The sequence below is a fragment of the Sapajus apella genome, unplaced genomic scaffold (genome assembly GCF_009761245.1).
Source record: "Sapajus apella isolate SASKATOON/1434 unplaced genomic scaffold, GSC_monkey_1.0 scaffold95, whole genome shotgun sequence".
NCBI classification, from domain to species: Eukaryota; Metazoa; Chordata; class Mammalia; order Primates; family Cebidae; genus Sapajus; species Sapajus apella.
Genome location: NW_022437035.1, coordinates 4,455,586 through 4,473,526, shown reverse-complemented (window position 1 = coordinate 4,473,526; position 17,941 = coordinate 4,455,586). Strand labels below are relative to the sequence as shown.

Genomic DNA, 17,941 nt, shown 5'->3' with positions numbered 1-17,941 from the left:
ACCTGAACAGCTAAACAATATTGATTCTTAAAAGGAAGGGGACAGGCCAGGTGTGGTGGCCCACACCTGTAATCCCAGCACTTTGGGAGGCTGAGGTGGGCTGATCACGAGGTCAAGACATCGAGACCATCCTGGCCAACATGGTGAAACCCCATCTCGACTAAAATACAAAAATTATCTGGGTGTGGTGGTATGCGCCTGTAGTCCCAGCTACTCAGTAGGCTGAGGCAGGAGAATTACTTGAATGCAGAAGGAGGAGGTGGAGATTGCAGTGAGCCAAGATTGTGCCACTGAACTCCAGCCTGGTGACAGTGAGACTGTCTTCAAAAGAGAAAAAAAAAAAAAAAAAAAAAAGTGGACCAAAGGGTGCCACATCACCGCCCGGGAGTCAGATGCTGTAGTCCAGCCTGTGAGCCACTTGCTCTTTCTGCTGGGTTAACCGTGAGGCATAAGTGAGCCCTTGAAGCCAGGTGGGGCTGGGGGTCTCCAGCCATCCTGCTGAAGTGCCCTCCCATGCTCTCCGCAGGGTTCATGCTCATCGGGAGTGACGTTAAGCTGAACAGCCCCTCATCGCTCATTGGCCAGGCTCTCACAGAGATCCTGCAGCACCCGGAGCGCGCGCGGGACGCCCTGCGAGTGCTGCTGCACCTGGTAAGAGGGCCGGGCTGGACCAGAAGGGGAACGCAAGGTTTCCTTACATTGGGATGTGAGCAGTTGGAGAGGGCATCGTGACTGGGGCCGTGTCCAGGGTGTCCCTGGGTTGAGCCTGCTTGGGAGACCCTTGTCCCAACAAAGCATAAAGTGGGCAGCATCCCCAGGGTGCTTCCGTGGACGTCCCTGGGATGAGGCCACTGGCCTGAGTAGTGGGCACAGTGTGTGGTGCCATACAGGTGGCTTAGCGGTACTCACTGGGGCCCTGGGGGAAGGGCAGCCAACGACAGTGACCCACACCCTAAGCTGCTTCTAGGCCATGTGGCTTTGGGCAAGTCACTTTGTCTCTCTGAGCCTCAATGTTCCCATCTGGAAGGGGGATAAAAGTTTAACATCTCAAGGTTGTGAGGATTTAAGAAAATGTGAGCACTTGGTACACAGTAGAGTCTGAAGTGGAGAGATACTATTTTACCATCAGATGACGCCAGTCTGCCCCTAATGAGTCCAAGTCTGATCATGCCCTTGACCAGCCTGCCCCAACATCTGTGGAGCCCAGGTGAGGGCACAAATGGAGGGCCCTCGTCTACATGTGTAAAAGTCATGAAGTTAGTCAAACAGTGACGTAAAACTCGTCTCATCCTCCTACCTCGGTAACATCCTGGACAGCCATTTCAAATCATTTAGAGTGCTGGGCCAGAAAGACCAGCCCCGGCCCACCCCATCTCTTCCTAGCCCAGTGCCAGCCTTGGGCCCATGCAGCGTGGGTTAACAGCTATGCCACAGCCAAACTCCTTCCAAACCTGCCACAGACCCCAGGGCCTCCTTCCGGGCTAGTGCTGCACAGCCTGGCTCTGTCCATGGTTAAGATGGAGGACCCGGGGCAGCATCCACGCAGGCCTGGGAACGAGCATGTCTTCTGGGCTGTGCAGACTTCTTGCCCATGGGTTGGGCCTGAACAGGAGGGCCCTTAGACCCCTGGCACCTGGCCCTGGGCATGGTAGCTCTCCATGCACACACACATTTCTTTCCAATTTTAGTATATGTGCTGCCGAAGCGAGCACATCACACACACATTTCTTAAGTTTGGGGTCTCCTCAGGCCTGAAAGCCATCAATATATGAACACCGTGCCCAGCAAGCCCCCAGCACTCAGGCCAGGTTCGAGATGGCCCACACTCAGAGTGATGGGAAGCCCTCTTCACTGTTCCCGGTGTCTGGAAACTGCATGGAACCTTTCAGTTCTCAGGTCCCTGTGACCCCCAAAGTCCCTGCATCCTTGCCGCCACTGCACACTGCTTTTTTGGGGTAATGGAACTGCCCTCTCTACCCATTAGGCCACCTCCTCCCAGGCCAGGCCTCTAGCTGCCCCACATGGCCTTGAGGCACCTCAGGCACATTGAAGGGTTTTCCCTTCCTTGGCACTATCTCAAGTTCCCCAGTCCCTACCTTCTAACTCCTCCTGGATACTCCTGACCCACTGTACAGTGTGTGTTGGAGGGCCCCCTGCCAGGGTGGATCGTCTGTCCTCCCAGGCAGGCTCGTTTCCTCCTGTCTGGGACGCAGAGCCCCAGCATCCCAGTGTTTACTCACTTAAAAAAAAAAAAGTCTCAAGTGACACCTTGGACCACTCATGCCCCTCCAGTGAGGGCACATGTGCCTCACAGGGCATTCAACATCCTAGAGTGGAGAGGGGTTTCCACCAGAGAGACGCCTACCCAGGGAGGCCTGACGAAAGCTGTTTGCACTATTTTTTTTGGTGTGGTTCTTTTGGGGGGCAGAGTTGGGGTCTCGCTACGTTGCTCAGGCTGGTCTTGAACTCCTGGGCTCAAGTGATCTGCCAGTCTTGGGTTCCCAAAGTGCTGGGATTACAGGCATGAGCCTCCGCACCCCTCAGCTGCCCCTACTTAACCTTGAGGCCTTGAACTACTGTTTTGCACTACCGTTGAAACACTCATGTAATTCATGCAGCAGTGACTTGGGTGACTTCAGTGTAGAAGTGCCAGGCACCTGTTCAGGCCCTGGATGACAGGAGGGCACTTCCCAGTGGAGGGAGCTATAGGCTGCAGAGACCAGTGTGGAGGGACCAAGGCTGAGTGGGAGGAACAGGGAAGAAGGGCACTGCCAGCCAAGACCCCATGATGGGGCTGGGCTGTGGCAGTGAGGGAGGGTACTGAAGGGCCCGAGGGTTTATCCTAGTGGGCAGGAGCCATTAAATGGTTTGAGGCAGGCCCCTGGCCTGTGTGTTGAGACACTGCTTTACTCTCTATGGAGTGTGTGGAAGGGGTGGTTTAGGGGAGGGACAGAATCCTTCTGTTGTACCAGCCTTCGAGGGCTCCGACTGTAAAGTCCTTCCATTCCGTGCCCTCCCTTGCAAGATACCTGGCCAGTGCCCCAGTGTCATATCCTCAGGCCTGGCCACGGGGGCTAAGTGGGGTTGCAGTAGTCAGCTTCACTCCTGGGGCTTTGTGTACCCTCCAAGCCACATGGGCAGAAACTGAGGCTGGCCCAGGTCTCTGACTCACCCCCAACTCCCCCCCAGGTGGAGAAGTCCCTGCAGCGCATCCAGAATGGGCAGCGCAACGCCATGTACACGTCCCAGCAGAGCGTGGAGAACAAAGTGGGCGGCATCCCTGGCTGGCAGGCCCTCCTCACTGCTGTGGGCTTCCGGCTGGACCCTCCGGCCAGTGGCCTGCCAGCAGCTGTCTTCTTCCCAACCTCTGACCCGGGCGACCGGCTCCAGCAGTGCAGCAGCACCATCCAGTCCCTGCTGGGTGAGCTGTGGGCGCAGGGCTGGGGCGGCAGGCCTAACAGCAGGTGGAACAGTTGGTGACCCTGGGCCCCACATTCATGAGGATGCTGGATCTCAGCTAGGAGCAGGAGGGTGCCCCAGACACGAGCTTCTCCATACCTGGAGGAAACAAGGGCCATTGACCTGCTGTTTCCATCTGTGATGGCAGGCATGTGTGCCCAGCTGCTGCTGCCTCTTCCCGGGATGACGGGAGGTCGTGCTGGCAGACACTGGCCACTTTTGCCATTGTCATCTGCAGCTGTGGTGATGACGCTGTGTGGCCAACCCCCGGGTGAAGCTAGGTGCTTGACTTGGTGTGGTGCTGCCTGGGTCCTGGGAGTGTGGCCATGCCTACAACTGTGGCAGGGTCAGGACTCGCCCCACTTCCACCCACCTTCCTGGGAGACCACGCTGTCCTTTTCCAAGTCATACACAGACACACATGTCCAGCTGTGCTGAGCTTCTGAAAAATGCCATCAATGCAAAAGATTTAGGGTTCTTTCCCCTGGGAAGGTGGCAGTCTGTGGGTGCAGAGGCCCTTCTGTCTAACTTCTTCCCTCTTTTCTTGGTTTAGGTCTGCCCAATCCTGCCCTCCAGGCCCTTTGCAAACTCATCACTGCCTCGGAGACGGGCGAGCAGCTCATCAGCCGGGTAAGTCAAGCCTGGAGGGCTGAGGCAGGGCCGGAGCCCCATGCTGATTTGAAAAGGCAGAGCAACTTGGCTTAAATAGGAACCTGTAAGTTAATGTAGTCAGCCTTTGTGATTCGAAGGGGAAGGTGAGGGCTGGGAAAGAGATAGCCCTCTCTGACAAGTGCTGTTTACCTGCTGTTTCCATCTATGAAGGCAGTGCATCCATGCCAGCAGCACTGCCCCTTACTGGGATGACAGCCAGTTGTGCTGGCAGACACTGGCTGCTATTGGCATTGTCATGGGCATCTGTGGCCCTGATGAAGCTGTGCAGCCAACCCCATGGTAAAGCTGGGTGCCTGACTCAGAGGGGCACAGAGGAACAGGCTTGCATAGTGTTCTCACGGGGTGCTGAGCCCAGAGCATCAACAGCCTTCAGAGGATGCTTCTGGGGCCCCTGTCACCTGTGGTCTCGGGGCATTTCCTGAAATCTCCATGTAGTGGTCTCCTGAACCTTGTCCTCCTCACCACCTTTTCAGCAGATTGACAAGTGTTACAGCCACTCTCCCCCAGCTACCAGGTGTGGGCCAGCCCGCCAAGACGGGTGCAGGTGCTCCCATACTTTAATCAAAGGTCTTACCATGCCTGAAACAAGACAGTCACCGAGGCGAAGCAGGGAACTCTAATGCAAGATACTGCCTAGCAGATGCGTTTCCTTTCAGGAAAATAGAGATCTAGTTCAGGAGTTTGGGGGTTCTGATTCTTAGCATCATGTAGGTCCTCTGCAGCTTGGCCTGGGAGCTTCTCAGTACCTATGCTGTACCAGTCCACTCTGGCCAGTGAGAGGCTGGGCCAAGCTCTGGGGGGACAGCTGTGGGAGCACTTCTGGAGGGTGGAGCAGCCCTTGAAGAGCACAGAGCTGCTTTTCTGGCCATATTGGAGTGTCACAATTTGAAAAAGTAATATACATTGTTATTAGAGATATTTGCTAGCAAATTTCACTTAAGCAGAAATATTTCTATAGAGAAATAAAGCCACTCCATCCAGTATTAGCCTCTGAAACTCTGAGTGCTGTCTGGAGCTTCCTTTCACCTGGGGCTGTTTCCACCTGGATTTGGAACTCAGAACCAACACTGACCTGTCCCCTTGGCTGAGTCCCTGCTCATTTTGTAATAAGTGTGTTATGCCTGCTTCTTGAACAGCATCAGGAAGACACTTCCAGAACATTGCATATTAAAGCATCCTGAACCCAGGCGCTCTAGAGGTCTGTGTTCTACAGAATCTGAAAGCCAGAATTGTATTCCATTTGCAGGGCTACGCTGAGGCCAAAAGAGCCAGTTGCTTAATTTCTTGCTTTTGATGTGAGCACAGGGGCTTTCTGCCTGATATGCTGTGGGGCCCTAGGGACATGTCCCGCAGCTGCCCCCAGCGGTGGTGGCTGGTGGACCTTTCCTGGGTCACTCGGGAACCAGGGACTTTGGTTTCTTGAGCCGGCTACAAATGCCCACTGCGCTCTTTCCCTCCTGAGCCTCTACTGGCTGGGGAGGGAGGCCTGGCTGACGCTGCCCCTGAGCCCCTGGACCCACACGTGGCTGGCCTGGGTGTGGCTGTCCGTTCTCCTGTGTGTCCCTTGCTGACTCTTGCTCCTCTCCCCTCCCGGTCAGAGCCGCAGGCCTGGTGTGGCGCTTCCTAAACAGTGATCAGCTCGTGTTGCATAACAGCCTGTGCTTGAGTCTAAACTCTCTTCTTTCTCTCTCTTTTTCTTTCTTTTTCTTATAATCTGCTGGCCGAAGGCTGTTAAAAATATGGTTGGAATGGTGAGTACTACTTTAAGTAGCAACTGTCGTCAGGTGAGCCCCTCCACCCGCCCACCCCCGAGTCTCCCTGGGCAGTCTCTGAGCTCGGGGTGCACGTGCTGTCTAACGGAGCCACGCGGGCTGTGGCGCTCCAGGCTGGCGCCCACTACCACTGGCTCCGGCGGCCTGTCCCCTCCTCTGCTCTGGCTCCCCTCTTCCTGCTCCACCCTTCTTGTGTCCTTGATTTGACCCCTTAAGGTCCACCAGAACAGCAGGGGCAGAACCAGCTCTGAGTGACACTCTGTGAACCCACACACAGACCCCTGAGGAGAAGTCACAGACCCCGAGATCTGAAAGGAAATGGACACTTGAGTGGGCCATGTGGGTTAGTCCCTGAGCTCCGAGGCTCTAAGATGTAACCAGGTTCCTCTTGGCCATCCACCGCAAGGTTCTGCAGATGACTTACGAGGGAGGTGGCTGGTCCCCTAACTCATCCCTTTGAGTCTCCACGGCCTCTCATCTGAGGCTCGAGGTAGAACCAGGCCTGGGCCCCGGCCCCAGCAGGCCACACAGCCTCTTGCCCCACTGCCCATGAGCTTCCCACAGAGGACAGTAGGTATGACAGCACCTGAAAAGGAATTTCAAATGCTACACACCCGTGAGAGGGTCATTAGCGATGCCAGTGACAGGTGACATGAGAATAATGGGTTGAGTCCTGAGGCGGGGTGGCGGGGAAGGAGACACAGGGTGCTCACGTTGTCCTCCCTTCCTCAGCTCCACCAGGTGCTGGTTCAGCTCCAGGCTGGTGAGAAGGAGCAGGACTTGGCATCAGCTCCCATTCAGGTCTCCATCAGCGTCCAGCTGTGGCGGCTCCCGGGATGCCACGAGTTCCTGGCAGCTCTAGGTAGGCCGAGCATCCTTGACTTAATGGGTTCTTTAATTCAATTTTTTAAGTCTCTGTTTTTCCTGCTGGTTTCTACCAGGCAAAGTATCTCAGTGTCTTCTGAAATATTATTTTAAAAGTTAACGCAGGCTGGGTACAGTGGCTCATGCCTGTAATCCTAGCGCTTTGGGAGGCTAAGTGGGGAGGATCACTTGAAGCCAGGAATTTGAATCTAGCCTGGGCAACATAGGGAGACCCCATCTCTACAATAATTAAAAAAAAAAAATTAGCCTGGCATGGTGTACATTCGTGTAGTCCCAGCTCCTCAGGAGGGCTCAGACAGGAGGATCTCTTGAGCCTGAGAGTTTGAAACTGCAGTGAGCTCCACTGTCCAGCCTGGGTGACAGAATGAGACTCTTTTTTTCCTTCCAAAAAAAAAAGTGAACTCAGATTCTAGTGGGTTAGCAGGACTCCCAAATGGGACACATGGCTTTGTGCCATTTCCCCTGCACAGTGATTTCATCTCTCTCAATTGTGCCCATTACCTTAATATGAATCTGCTAGACTCTAGTATTATGGGAGGTCAAGTGTGATTAGGAGCTAAAGAAAACCAAAATTAGAGTCGTAAGGTGATAATAGTTTCAGTATTGTCCTCTGTCAGTGGGTGCTCAAAACTGGCAGGAAAACAGTACTATTAAAACCACCTCTGAGTGACCGTGGGCACCTGGGACTGCATACAGCAGGGGCCTCAGTCAGTGCAGGACACTTGATTTCCCTTTCTCTTACCATTTGTAACATGCAGACATGGCTCCTGACATACTGTTGTGTGCCTCTAATAGTGCATCTGTTGATAGAACACAAGAGGCTGTGAGCTGCTCCTCTCCTGCCCCACTTAGGGGCCCAGTGACTAGCTTGGGAACCATTCACTCCACAGCTTTCTTTGGAACACCTGTTATGTGCCAGGCAATGTTCCAGGCACTGGAGATGCAGCAGCGAGCAAAAGACTAAATTCCTGCCATCCTAGAGTACACTGTAGTGGGAGAACACAATCAAACCAATACAGTGTCTAAGGGACGCCTTAGGAAGCACCTCGGCAGGCAGAAGCCAATGGGTGGGGGCAGGGGCCAGGGCAGGCCCACAGAGACTGGGGTGTTTGCGGGAGAAAGTGCCAGGCTGAGCGAACAGCCACGAAGGGGGCAGAGGGCAGGGCAGATCTGTGGGCTCGGAGGCCAGGGAAGGCCTTTGGATTTTAAACTGCGAGAAGTGGACAGCCTTGAGAAGATGACACTGTCTGACCTTACTGTTACATGGACGAACTGTCAGACATGGCTGGACAGAGAATCCTTAAAAACGCTTCTTCCCGCTCAGGGCCCCACTGTCTGACCTGTTTTGTGCACCTCAACTCAAGGCCAGCTCCATGTCTGCTCCATGTTTTCAGACACATCGTTTATTGTGAAGGTAAAGCAGGGAGGTACAGGGCCTCACAGGGGTTCTGAATCCTCTGGATTAGAAGCTTGGCATCCTTTACAGGTTGCATTACTTGATTTTTTATTTTTTTCTAAGCTTTTTTGTAGAGATGGGGTTTCACCATGTTGCCCAGGCTGGTCTTGAACTCCAAGCAACCCTCTCATGCATCCTCCCAAAGTGCTGGGATTCAGGCGTACGCCACCACTCCTGGCCTACATGCTTTTCTTCTGTGGGTTTAAAGCATCATTTTCCTGATGTAAACGTAGTAAATTTCTATGTAGTCAGCAGCAGATGGAGGCTGGACTGAGAAGGGCCAGCTTCCCACCCGGGATGCTTCTCATCACTTCTGTCAGAAGCTGAAGGGCAAGTCTTGGGGGCATTGCCACAGTGAGTCAGTCAGCAAGACGCAGCTACAGCCTTGCCTCCTTTTTTTTTTTTTTTTTTTTTTTTTTTTGAGACAGAGTCTTGCTCTATCACCCTGGCTGGAGTGCTGGAGTACAGTGGCATGGCGCAATCTCCGCTTCCCAGACTCAAGTGATCCTCCCACCTCAGCCTCCCAAATAGCTCGGACTTCAGGCATGCACCACCCACGCCCAGCTAATATTTGTTCATTTTGTAGACGCAGGGGTTTGCCATGTTACCCAGGCTAGTCTCCATCTCCTGAGCTCAAGTGATCTGCTTGCCTAGGCCTCCCAAAGTGCTGGGATAACAGGCGTGAGCCAATGTGACTGGCCAAGACCTTACTTTATAAAGGAAAAACTCTCTTCCTCATGGGGCCTGAGCCTCCCTTAGGTGTGGGGGTGGTGGAGCCAGCCTTCCTCCTCTGCACACTCCCTGCTTTTGAGGTCCTTTGCCAGATATATCAACAATAGTACAGAGGGAAAACCAAAAAATCTGAACATAGCTGTCTTTGGTGTTAGGATTATGGGGGACTTTAGTTGATGTTTCAGTTATTCTCTGTATTTTCCAAGTGCTGTTGATACTCAAGGGGTGAACTGGTGTGCATGTGTCGGCAACCTTTACAGCCTTTTGACGGAAAGCTGGGAGAGGAGAACGGTGTCCGGCAGGCCTGTCATGTGGGGAGAGGTGGCTGGCTCACTCCTAGGGCTCTAAGGCTCCAAGAGTTGCCCCTTTCCAGTGCTCAGCAGTAAGCACACAGCTTCACAACCCAGCATGGGCTGCCAGAGACTTCAATCATTTTGGTAAAAGTCAAGGTTTCCAATGGAAACTTTACATTGATACTATTCATTATTTGTTTTTAATGTGGAGTTCTCCGAGCCTGAGCAAGTCTTCCTGTTGCTTTCAGAGACTGTTTACTTTCAAATTCAGAGAGGAAAATGTCCCATAACAACCAGAATGTTCCTCTACTGAACCTAAATTCCTACGGGAATGATAGTCTCCGAATCCCCAAGTACAAGTAAAAAGGCTGGCTGGCAGGATAGACGAGAGAGGGAAGGGTGTGCTATTGTAGGTATCCAGCCCTTCGCAGTGTTTCAAGGGGAGCTCAGGGACGAGGGATGCTGAGTGAAGATTTTCCATGCTCAAGACTCTCCAGGCCCTAAATTCTTGCTTTGTGGTCCCCATCTGTATTAGTCTGTTCTCACAATGCTATAAAGATATCACATGAGACTGGGTAATTTATAAAGAAATAAGGTTCAATTGACTCACAGTTCTGCATTGCTGGGAGGCCTCAGGAAACTTACAATCATGGCGGAAGGCGAAGGAGAAGCAGGCACCTTCTTCACAAGGTGGCAGGAGAGAGCGCACAGGGAAAATGCCAGACACTTACCAAACAACCAGATCTCATGAGAACGCCCTCACTATCGTGAGAACGATCCAATCACCTCCCACCAGGCCCCTCCCTCATACCCAGGGATTACAATTTGAGATAAGATTTGGGTGGGGACACAGAGCCAAGCCATATCCCCATCTGTGGCCATAGCATCTGTGCTTGGCTTCTCCCCAGGGTGACATACTTGCTGGTGTCCCTGTGTCTCTTAATGTGTTAAAGTGCTGTGTCCACAGCTTGTTAGCCAGCCTCTTGCTCAAGAAGCTCCAGACCCTATGTTGTACCTGCTCTGAGTCTCATTAGAGTCTTCTACTTACAATCAGGGAGCAGCACCTCTGGGCTTTGGCAGAGGCAGAGAAGTCCCTGCAGATTTCCCATTGTCAGAGAGCGCTCATTTCAAAGCCCACAGGGGCAGACACTGAACATGCATGAAGGCATTGTCTTTGCCCTTGAGAAACTTCACCTTACCGTGTACCAGCTTTAAATATTGCCCTCAATGCTGAATGGAGTGGCCAGTTTTTGTCCTGGACAGCCTTTACATATACTGTACTTCTGTGAAAAAATGGAAAAATCATGTGAGCCTTACTCAGTTCTGGTCCCTAGTGCTCAGTGAAGGGACAGATGAGAGCCATACCCATGCCAGTCAGGGGCTGCGTGGAGTGGATGTTCTGGGTGGGGCGGCCCGGCCCCCACTGTCTTCCACAGGACTGACCTTCATGGAGACAGGGGAAGCCCCAGGCCCGGATGCTTCCTGAAGGGCCTTGCAGGCATTCCGTGAAGTTGTACAAGGAGCCCTATGGCGCTCATGTTCAAGATCTGGAATCTTCCCGAAGGAAGCAGATGCTTATATGCTTTGTTCCTCTAGGTTTTGATCTCTGTGAAGTTGGTCAGGAGGAAGTAATCCTGAAAACCGGAAAGCAAGCCAACCGACGGACCGTGCACTTTGCGCTCCAGTCCCTGCTGTCTCTGTTTGGTAAGAGCCTGCCACGTTCTCCCCGGGGGCCGACATCAGCACATACATTTTGGGAAGCGGAAGAAAAGTGAATCAGCATTTTTTGTGTATGTTAGGGAACAGTTAGGGACTGTTCAGGAGCAGTAAACAAAACTCCCTGCTCTCACGGAACCTGGAGCGTACGCGGTGCTGGCAAGTGCTCAAGCAGGGCACGGGACTGGAAAGTGGGAGGGCAGCGGCGGAGCAGATGGGAACGCGCTGACAGGCGTGCCAAGAGCAGACACCCAGGTCATGTGGGCCTGGGAGGAGATTTTCTGGCCCTGAGGAGACACCCAGCCCACGGATGTTCTTAAGGGCTGAGCTGGCTACAGTGGGAAGAGCGAAATGCTGGCTTGGAAGGCGGTTATGGTTTGCAGGCAGAGCCGACAGGGGCTGCTAAAGGTCATCACAGAATGGGTCAGAGTGGTATCCTGTTTTTTTGGAAGAACTGCCAAAATGGTCGCCCTCTGCTGAGGTCAGGGCAATGGCAGGAGGAACGGGCTTGAGTTCCATCGGGGAGACCTTCGGTTTGTGGTATCCATTAGACACCCATGCAGGCAGCTGCTATGTGAGTCTGGAGTTCAGGGAGAGGTCAGCATGAAGATAGAAACGCGCATGGCGTCACCCGGGGTGCATGCAGGGTGGAGGGGAGAGGATGGTGTCCTTTGGCATTCCAGGCTTCAGAGTGATGAGAAGGGCGCTGTAGAGGAGGGGCGGTGAGGGCAGGGTGTCCCACTGCAGAACTGAGCAGTGGACTCTGGATTTGGCAGTGTGGACCTCATTGGTGACCTTTATGAAAATGATAGGGACAAAAACCTGAGTGGAGTAGGTTGAGAGGGTAGGGGAGAGGTAGTGTGGACAGCGAGTGTAGACGATGCCAGAGGGACTTGTGGGAGGGAGCTGGAAAGGAGGGCAGGAGATACCACAGACGGCTCACAGGCCCCAGGAGCACGGAGGAGGGAGCCCTGCTCAGAGGAGGGCGGATACAGGGTCCCACTGCATGCGACAGGGAGCAGAGTAGACATGGGCCGTGGTGGTGGCAGTCCAGGGTGTGTGTGGCTGTGAACTCTCCTAGAGTGACTTTTGTACCTATGTTAGATTTACTTTTTCTAACAGGACCATATTTTTGAGGATTGTAAGATTAATTCAAGTAGTGTATATGAGTAGTTCTTGTATAATTCTTTGCTAGCTTCTATGCATATAAGGATGTTGTAATTTTGAGAGAAAAATCAAAGTGATCCAGAATTCTGACTGCCCTTTGGGCCCTTGTGTTTTGTGCTTAGATTCCACTGAGCTACCCAAGCGCCTTAGCCTCGACAGCTCCTCCTCCCTGGAGTCTCTGGCTTCTGCTCAGTCTGTTTCCAACGCCCTACCCTTGGGCTACCAGCACCCCCCCTTCTCTCCCACTGGTGCAGACAGCATTGCCTCAGACGCCATCTCTGTGTACAGTCTGAGCTCCATTGCCTCCTCCATGAGCTTTGTCTCCAAACCTGAGGGTGGATCAGAGGGTGGAGGCCCGGGAAGGCAGGACCATGACCGGTCCAAGAACGCTTACCTGCAGAGATCCACCCTGCCTCGCAGCCAGCTGCCTCCCCAGACCCGCCCTGCGGGCAACAAAGATGAGGAAGAATATGAAGGGTTTTCCATCATCAGTAACGAGCCCTTGGCAACCTACCAAGAAAACCAAAAGACACGCTTCTCACCAGACCACAAACAACCCCGAGCTGGGGCAGCCGGAGGTGTGAGAGTCTCCGTGAGCTCCAAAGGGAGCATCAGCACTCCAAATTCTCCAGTGAAAATGACTCTGATTCCCAGCCCCAACTCACCCTTCCAAAAGGTGGGAAAACTAGCAAGTTCAGATACAGGAGAATCAGACCAGTCCAGCACAGAAACGGACAGTACCGTGAAATCCCAAGAAGAAAGCAACCCAAAACTTGATCCACAAGAGTTAGCCCAGAAAATTCTAGAGGAGACACAGAGTCATCTCATTGCGGTAGAGCGTCTTCAGAGGAGTGGCGGCCAGGTGAGCAAGAGTAATAACCCTGAAGACGGCGTTCAGGCGCCCAGCAGCGCGGCTGTCTTCAGAGCGTCAGAAACCAGCGCGTTCAGTAGGCCCGTCCTCTCCCATCAGAAGAGTCAGCCATCACCTGTCACGGTTAAACCAAAGCCCCCAGCGCGGAGCTCCTCCCTGCCCAAGGTGAGTTCCGGATACAGCAGCCCCACCACCTCGGAGACGTCCATCAAAGACAGCCCGAGCCAGCACAGTGGCCGGCCATCGCCGGGCTCCGACTCGCAGACGTCCCAGCTGGACCAGCCTCTCTTTAAACTGAAGTACCCCAGCTCTCCTTACAGCGCTCATATTTCCAAATCGCCAAGGAACATGTCCCCAAGCTCTGGCCACCAGTCTCCTGCCGGCAGTGCACCCTCCCCAGCTCTCTCCTATTCCTCAGCGGGATCCGCTCGCTCCAGTCCGGCGGACGCTCCCGACATTGACAAGCTGAAAATGGCAGCCATTGATGAAAAGGTGCAGGCTGTCCATAACCTGAAGATGTTCTGGCAGAGCACACCCCAGCACTCCACGGGGCCACTGAAGACCCTCCGGGGGGCCCCTGGCACCATGACTTCCAAAAGAGATGTCCTCAGTCTGTTGAATTTGTCACCACGGCACAACAAGGAGGAAGGGGTGGATAAGCTTGAACTGAAGGAACTGTCCCTGCAGCAGCGTGACGGAGCTCCACCGAAAGCCCCTCCCAATGGACACTGGCGCACTGAGACCACCGCGCTGGGCGAGCTGCCGTTGCCCGCCGGCCCTCCTGCCACGGCCCCCACGCGCCCTTTGAGACTTCCTTCTGGAAATGGCTACAAGTTCCTGTCCCCAGGAAGATTTTTCCCTTCTTCCAAATGCTAAAGCATCTTTTATACGCACTGACTCTGAGCAGCCCGCAGACGGGGCCTGGCATTTGCTGCAGCCGTTCCCTGTCTGAGTGCAGCCCCACCGCAGCCACCAGCACCTTCACGAAGCTGTGCTCTCCGGGCAAGAGGCACTACCACGTCCAAAGGCTGCCACACGCACTGGTGGCTTTCCTGGGCCTCTGGACCACATTCACCAAAAGCCGGGACTTCTGTGGGGCTGGTCCAAGAGGCTGGTGGAATTTCCTCCACAATTCACCAAATGTTTGTCTACCTTCGAACTCCCTGCTTCTCATCTGTGATATGATTCTTCACCAGTATTTTGTACAAAAATGGTCTTGGTTCTTGGGTGGGGAGAGGAAAGGGAGCACATATTTTGCTAGGAGGTATATATGCAGTACCTTTTATACACAGAAATACAAATAGAGCTTTTTCTAAGGCTTTCAGGTGCTGGTTGGGGGTGGGAGGTATGAAATTTCTCTAAGTTGAATTCTACAGGAAAGTGTTATATTAGCCAAAAACAGAATAATGGTTTTTAAAATGCCAATGATTTGTAATTAAGTTGTAGCAATTTTGGTCTCATGATAGTGTAATATCTCAGCAACAATGCAATAATTCACATTGAAACAGCGCTTCCATTCTGAACTCTGCTCTGTAAATGTCCGTTGGGTCTCGCTGTCAACCAAACGTGAATTTTCGTAAAAAAAATTATGTGACTCTTATCCAGGCATTTTAGAACTATGCAATTGTGATTTAAAATGCAACTTTGTGCTTTTAAAACATTTACTGACCTTTTTTGTACATGGATAAACAACTTGGTTTTATTATCAATAGTACTTTGCATTTATAGCTATTATTTTTAAAAGCTCAAAAAGTTTTTTAAAATGTCAAATTTTGAATAGTCATCAGTAAGTAATTGTCAAGTTTGGAAGGAAAGGTTGAAATGATTCAGTTTCCTTATAAGCAAGAAAAAAGAAAAAAGAAAAAAAAATCCATGGTTAACTTAGATTTAACCAGAATCCTGCCTTCCAGCTCCTATTCCCTTTTATTAGCTGCTGAATTTTACTCTCTTTTCCCAACTCCAGGTCCCTGAAATGTCTTCTGTCTAAATCCATTGCCAGGTCCCCACAACCCCAGCACCTGCCTCTGTGAGCTGCCCCTAGCCCCTTGCCTTGGCCCTGGCAGCGTCCTGCGCTCCTGCTGTCTGAGGAACCGGCCCCTCCCAGACAGCTGAATGTGCTGGTCCACATCCTAAGTAGCAGGACCTTTTGCTGGGATGTATGCCTGGATTTACGGCCAACTGAGGAGAGAGAGATGTACCTTAGAAAGTGAAGGTGAACTTTTCCTACAGCTCTGACAGTAACTTAGGTTGTTGCCAGCTTGAGGCAGGACAAGGGAATCACCTAGTTAGGGTAACCATTAATTTATTTTAATAAAGGAGAGGCTCAAAGTCCTATTAGTACTGAGTTTAGCTGGAGAACTGAGATAAGGATCTTTGAGGTAATTCTAAAATTCAAATCCTACCTGCCTCACTGTGGGGTTCATAGTGAAGGTGGTCAGCCACTGGGCCTGGCAGGGGTGCTGACCTCAGGATTCCCAGGTTGGGGTTTTACCCTTGGGTGGGATCTCAGCTTCTGAGCATACACTGACAATTTCACCTGTTCCGCAGTGTACTTCTCTGAAAAGAAGAAAGGATAATATTTATCCAATCTGTGTTCTTCTCCTGCGCTCCATCCGAGGGGTTTTTAATTTAACTAACAGCCATGTTGACAAAAGCCAACAAAAAGCATGTCACATTCTAGCCCTGATCCCAACACTTTCAAAGCAAAGTACTTTATAAAGAAGCCAGCGATTATGCGGGTTTCTTTACATTAGTAGGGGAAAGAATGGTAATAAAAGTACCAGTGTAGCAAGTGAAGACCAAATTTATAGCACTGTGCATTAGAGAGCAAAATCAGGTTCCTAACAATGAAAAGTAAACCTCAAGTTTCTAAATCCATATGCAGATGGTTAGGCTGTCCCTCTCTTAGCAAATCTCTCACGGCCTCTTTCTTTCCCAAGTGCCAAGGATCCCTGGAGTAAAGCTCTGGGGTCTGTGCTCTCCTTCCGTGAGGGGAAGGGTACAGCCCTATTTGCCCCCCTCTAGCAAACACCCCCACCACCCTACTGCTGCCTGTGGTTATCAAGCCAGCTAGGAGGACTCATGGACCCTAACCTGGTTTTAGTCCCATGTACACTGTTATTTTAGGTTTCATATTGAAGAGCTAAATGTTTTACGTGATTTTATTCTGTCTTAGATGTAAGTTTCAAGGAGGGGAAAGCAAACGTGATAAAATGATAGACCAGTTTAGAGATCACTAGAGTCACCACCGCTTTATGTCACTGTCAGTCTTGGTGTTCCTATGATTATAATGGATGTAAAAATCATAAACTCAAAGTGAATGTTTCAGGCTACACTGAAAAAAGTATGCCCTTAGAGTGAAGGGAAACAGTATAATTCATCAAGATTTCTTCATGTAGCTCGGCAACTATGACCCACAGGCCAACTCAGGTCAGTGGTCTAGTTTTTCACAGCCAAGAGCTAAGTTAACTTTTTAAAGGATTATATAAGTACTTAGATAATATTCTTGATTTTGCCTTTGGCCCACACAGCATAAAACATTTAATACCTGGCCTTTTTTTTTTTTTTTCCCCTGAGATGGAGTCTCACTCTGTCGCCCAGGCTGGAGTGCAATGGTGCGATCTTGGCTCACTGCAACCTCTGCCTCCTGGGTTCAAGCGATTCTCCTGCCTCAGCTTTCCCAGTAGCTGGGATTACAGGCGCCCACTACCATGCCCAGCTAATTTTTGTATTTTTAGTAGAGATGGGGTTTCACCACATTGGCCAGGCTGGTCTCGAACTCCAACCTCAGATGATCCGCCCGTCTCATTGCACCCAGCCAATACCTGGCCTTTACAGAAGTCTGCTGACTCCTGGTATAGATGACAGAAAATGGATTAGCATTTTGTTTCTCCAGTCTAGGAGGAGCAGTCAGGTAGTAGACAGACTGACTGGCATCCGGGGAGCCCAGGGTATGTGAGGGCCATGTGGATGGAAGCTAATGCCTCCTGCATAGCCCTTGGCTCTCTGTCCCATTTGGGAGGAGTCCATGGATGTGGGTAATATTTATAAAACAATGTTTTGCTTGCCATTTGTAGAAAGCATTGCATATATTTCCTTTTAGCTCAGGAAACTGGCATGTCCCACCCTCTGCTACTCCATCAGATGTAAATACAATGACAATAAGCAGTACAACTCCCCTCTCTTAGAAAACTCAGCAGGACCACAGAGCAAGGGAGTCAAAGCTTTCTTAATTCTCTCCAGTAAATGACTCAACTAATCTGATGATTTCTTAATTAAGTCAAAATACCAAGAGAAAATTTGCTACTAAAACTCATATTTTGATCCACACTGATGTGCAGCACAAAATGAAAAATAGTTTTCACCTCCATCCTATTGTTTTAAATTCACGGTCCACACTGAGACTTGCTGGGTTTTAGCTGGAGATGAATGCGCCACCCACGCTGTCCTGATCCTGCCGTCTCCATCCCAGTGGCTCTCCAGTACGTGACCGTTGCAGACCGCTGCAGCAAGTTCCTGGCCCCTGTTGATCCCGCCACCTCCCAGCCACACACACTTGCAGACCCACAAGAAGAACTGTAGCCTTGATCGTTTCAGTTCAGGTTGGAAAAATGCCATGCAATAATCTGGTTTGCTTTCAGTAAGCAGGCAACAAGTGGAAACTGTCTAATTTTCCTCACCTGTTCTGCTGTTCTATCTAAATGAGTGTAACTGTGGTTTGTGAACTGGGTCCTTGTTTGTGCCAGATCCTTCAAAGTTGTTCCTTATCAGGACACCTGTGGCCCCTCCCCTCTTCAGACACCTTCCCCACTGGCATTCACGTTCCTTATATGCAGTGTTAGCCATCTTTGGCCTACGTGGACTTTTTTTGTAAATTACACAGTTTCCAGACGACATTAAACTTTTTATATTATGAAAT

At 51.5% G+C, this 17,941-nt stretch overlaps 1 protein-coding gene across 3 annotated transcripts in view; it reads left to right on the top strand.

Annotated features, from left to right (window-relative positions):
• TTC28 (tetratricopeptide repeat domain 28) overlaps nucleotides 1–14,868 on the top strand; it is a 669,357-nt gene extending 654,489 nt beyond the window's left edge. For 2 of the 3 annotated variants that reach the window (XM_032256522.1, XM_032256525.1), the window contains 7 exons: nucleotides 527–651; nucleotides 3,190–3,421; nucleotides 4,013–4,089; nucleotides 5,859–5,882; nucleotides 6,636–6,765; nucleotides 10,866–10,973; nucleotides 12,275–14,868. In XM_032256522.1, coding sequence (XP_032112413.1) covers nucleotides 527–651; nucleotides 3,190–3,421; nucleotides 4,013–4,089; nucleotides 5,859–5,882; nucleotides 6,636–6,765; nucleotides 10,866–10,973; nucleotides 12,275–13,899 — 2,321 coding nt within the window. In that variant the 3' untranslated portion in view covers nucleotides 13,900–14,868. The remainder of the gene's footprint in view (nucleotides 1–526; nucleotides 652–3,189; nucleotides 3,422–4,012; nucleotides 4,090–5,858; nucleotides 5,883–6,635; nucleotides 6,766–10,865; nucleotides 10,974–12,274) is intronic. The other variant, XM_032256524.1, reaches the window with a different exon arrangement.
• Nucleotides 14,869–17,941: the final 3,073 nt, after the last annotated feature.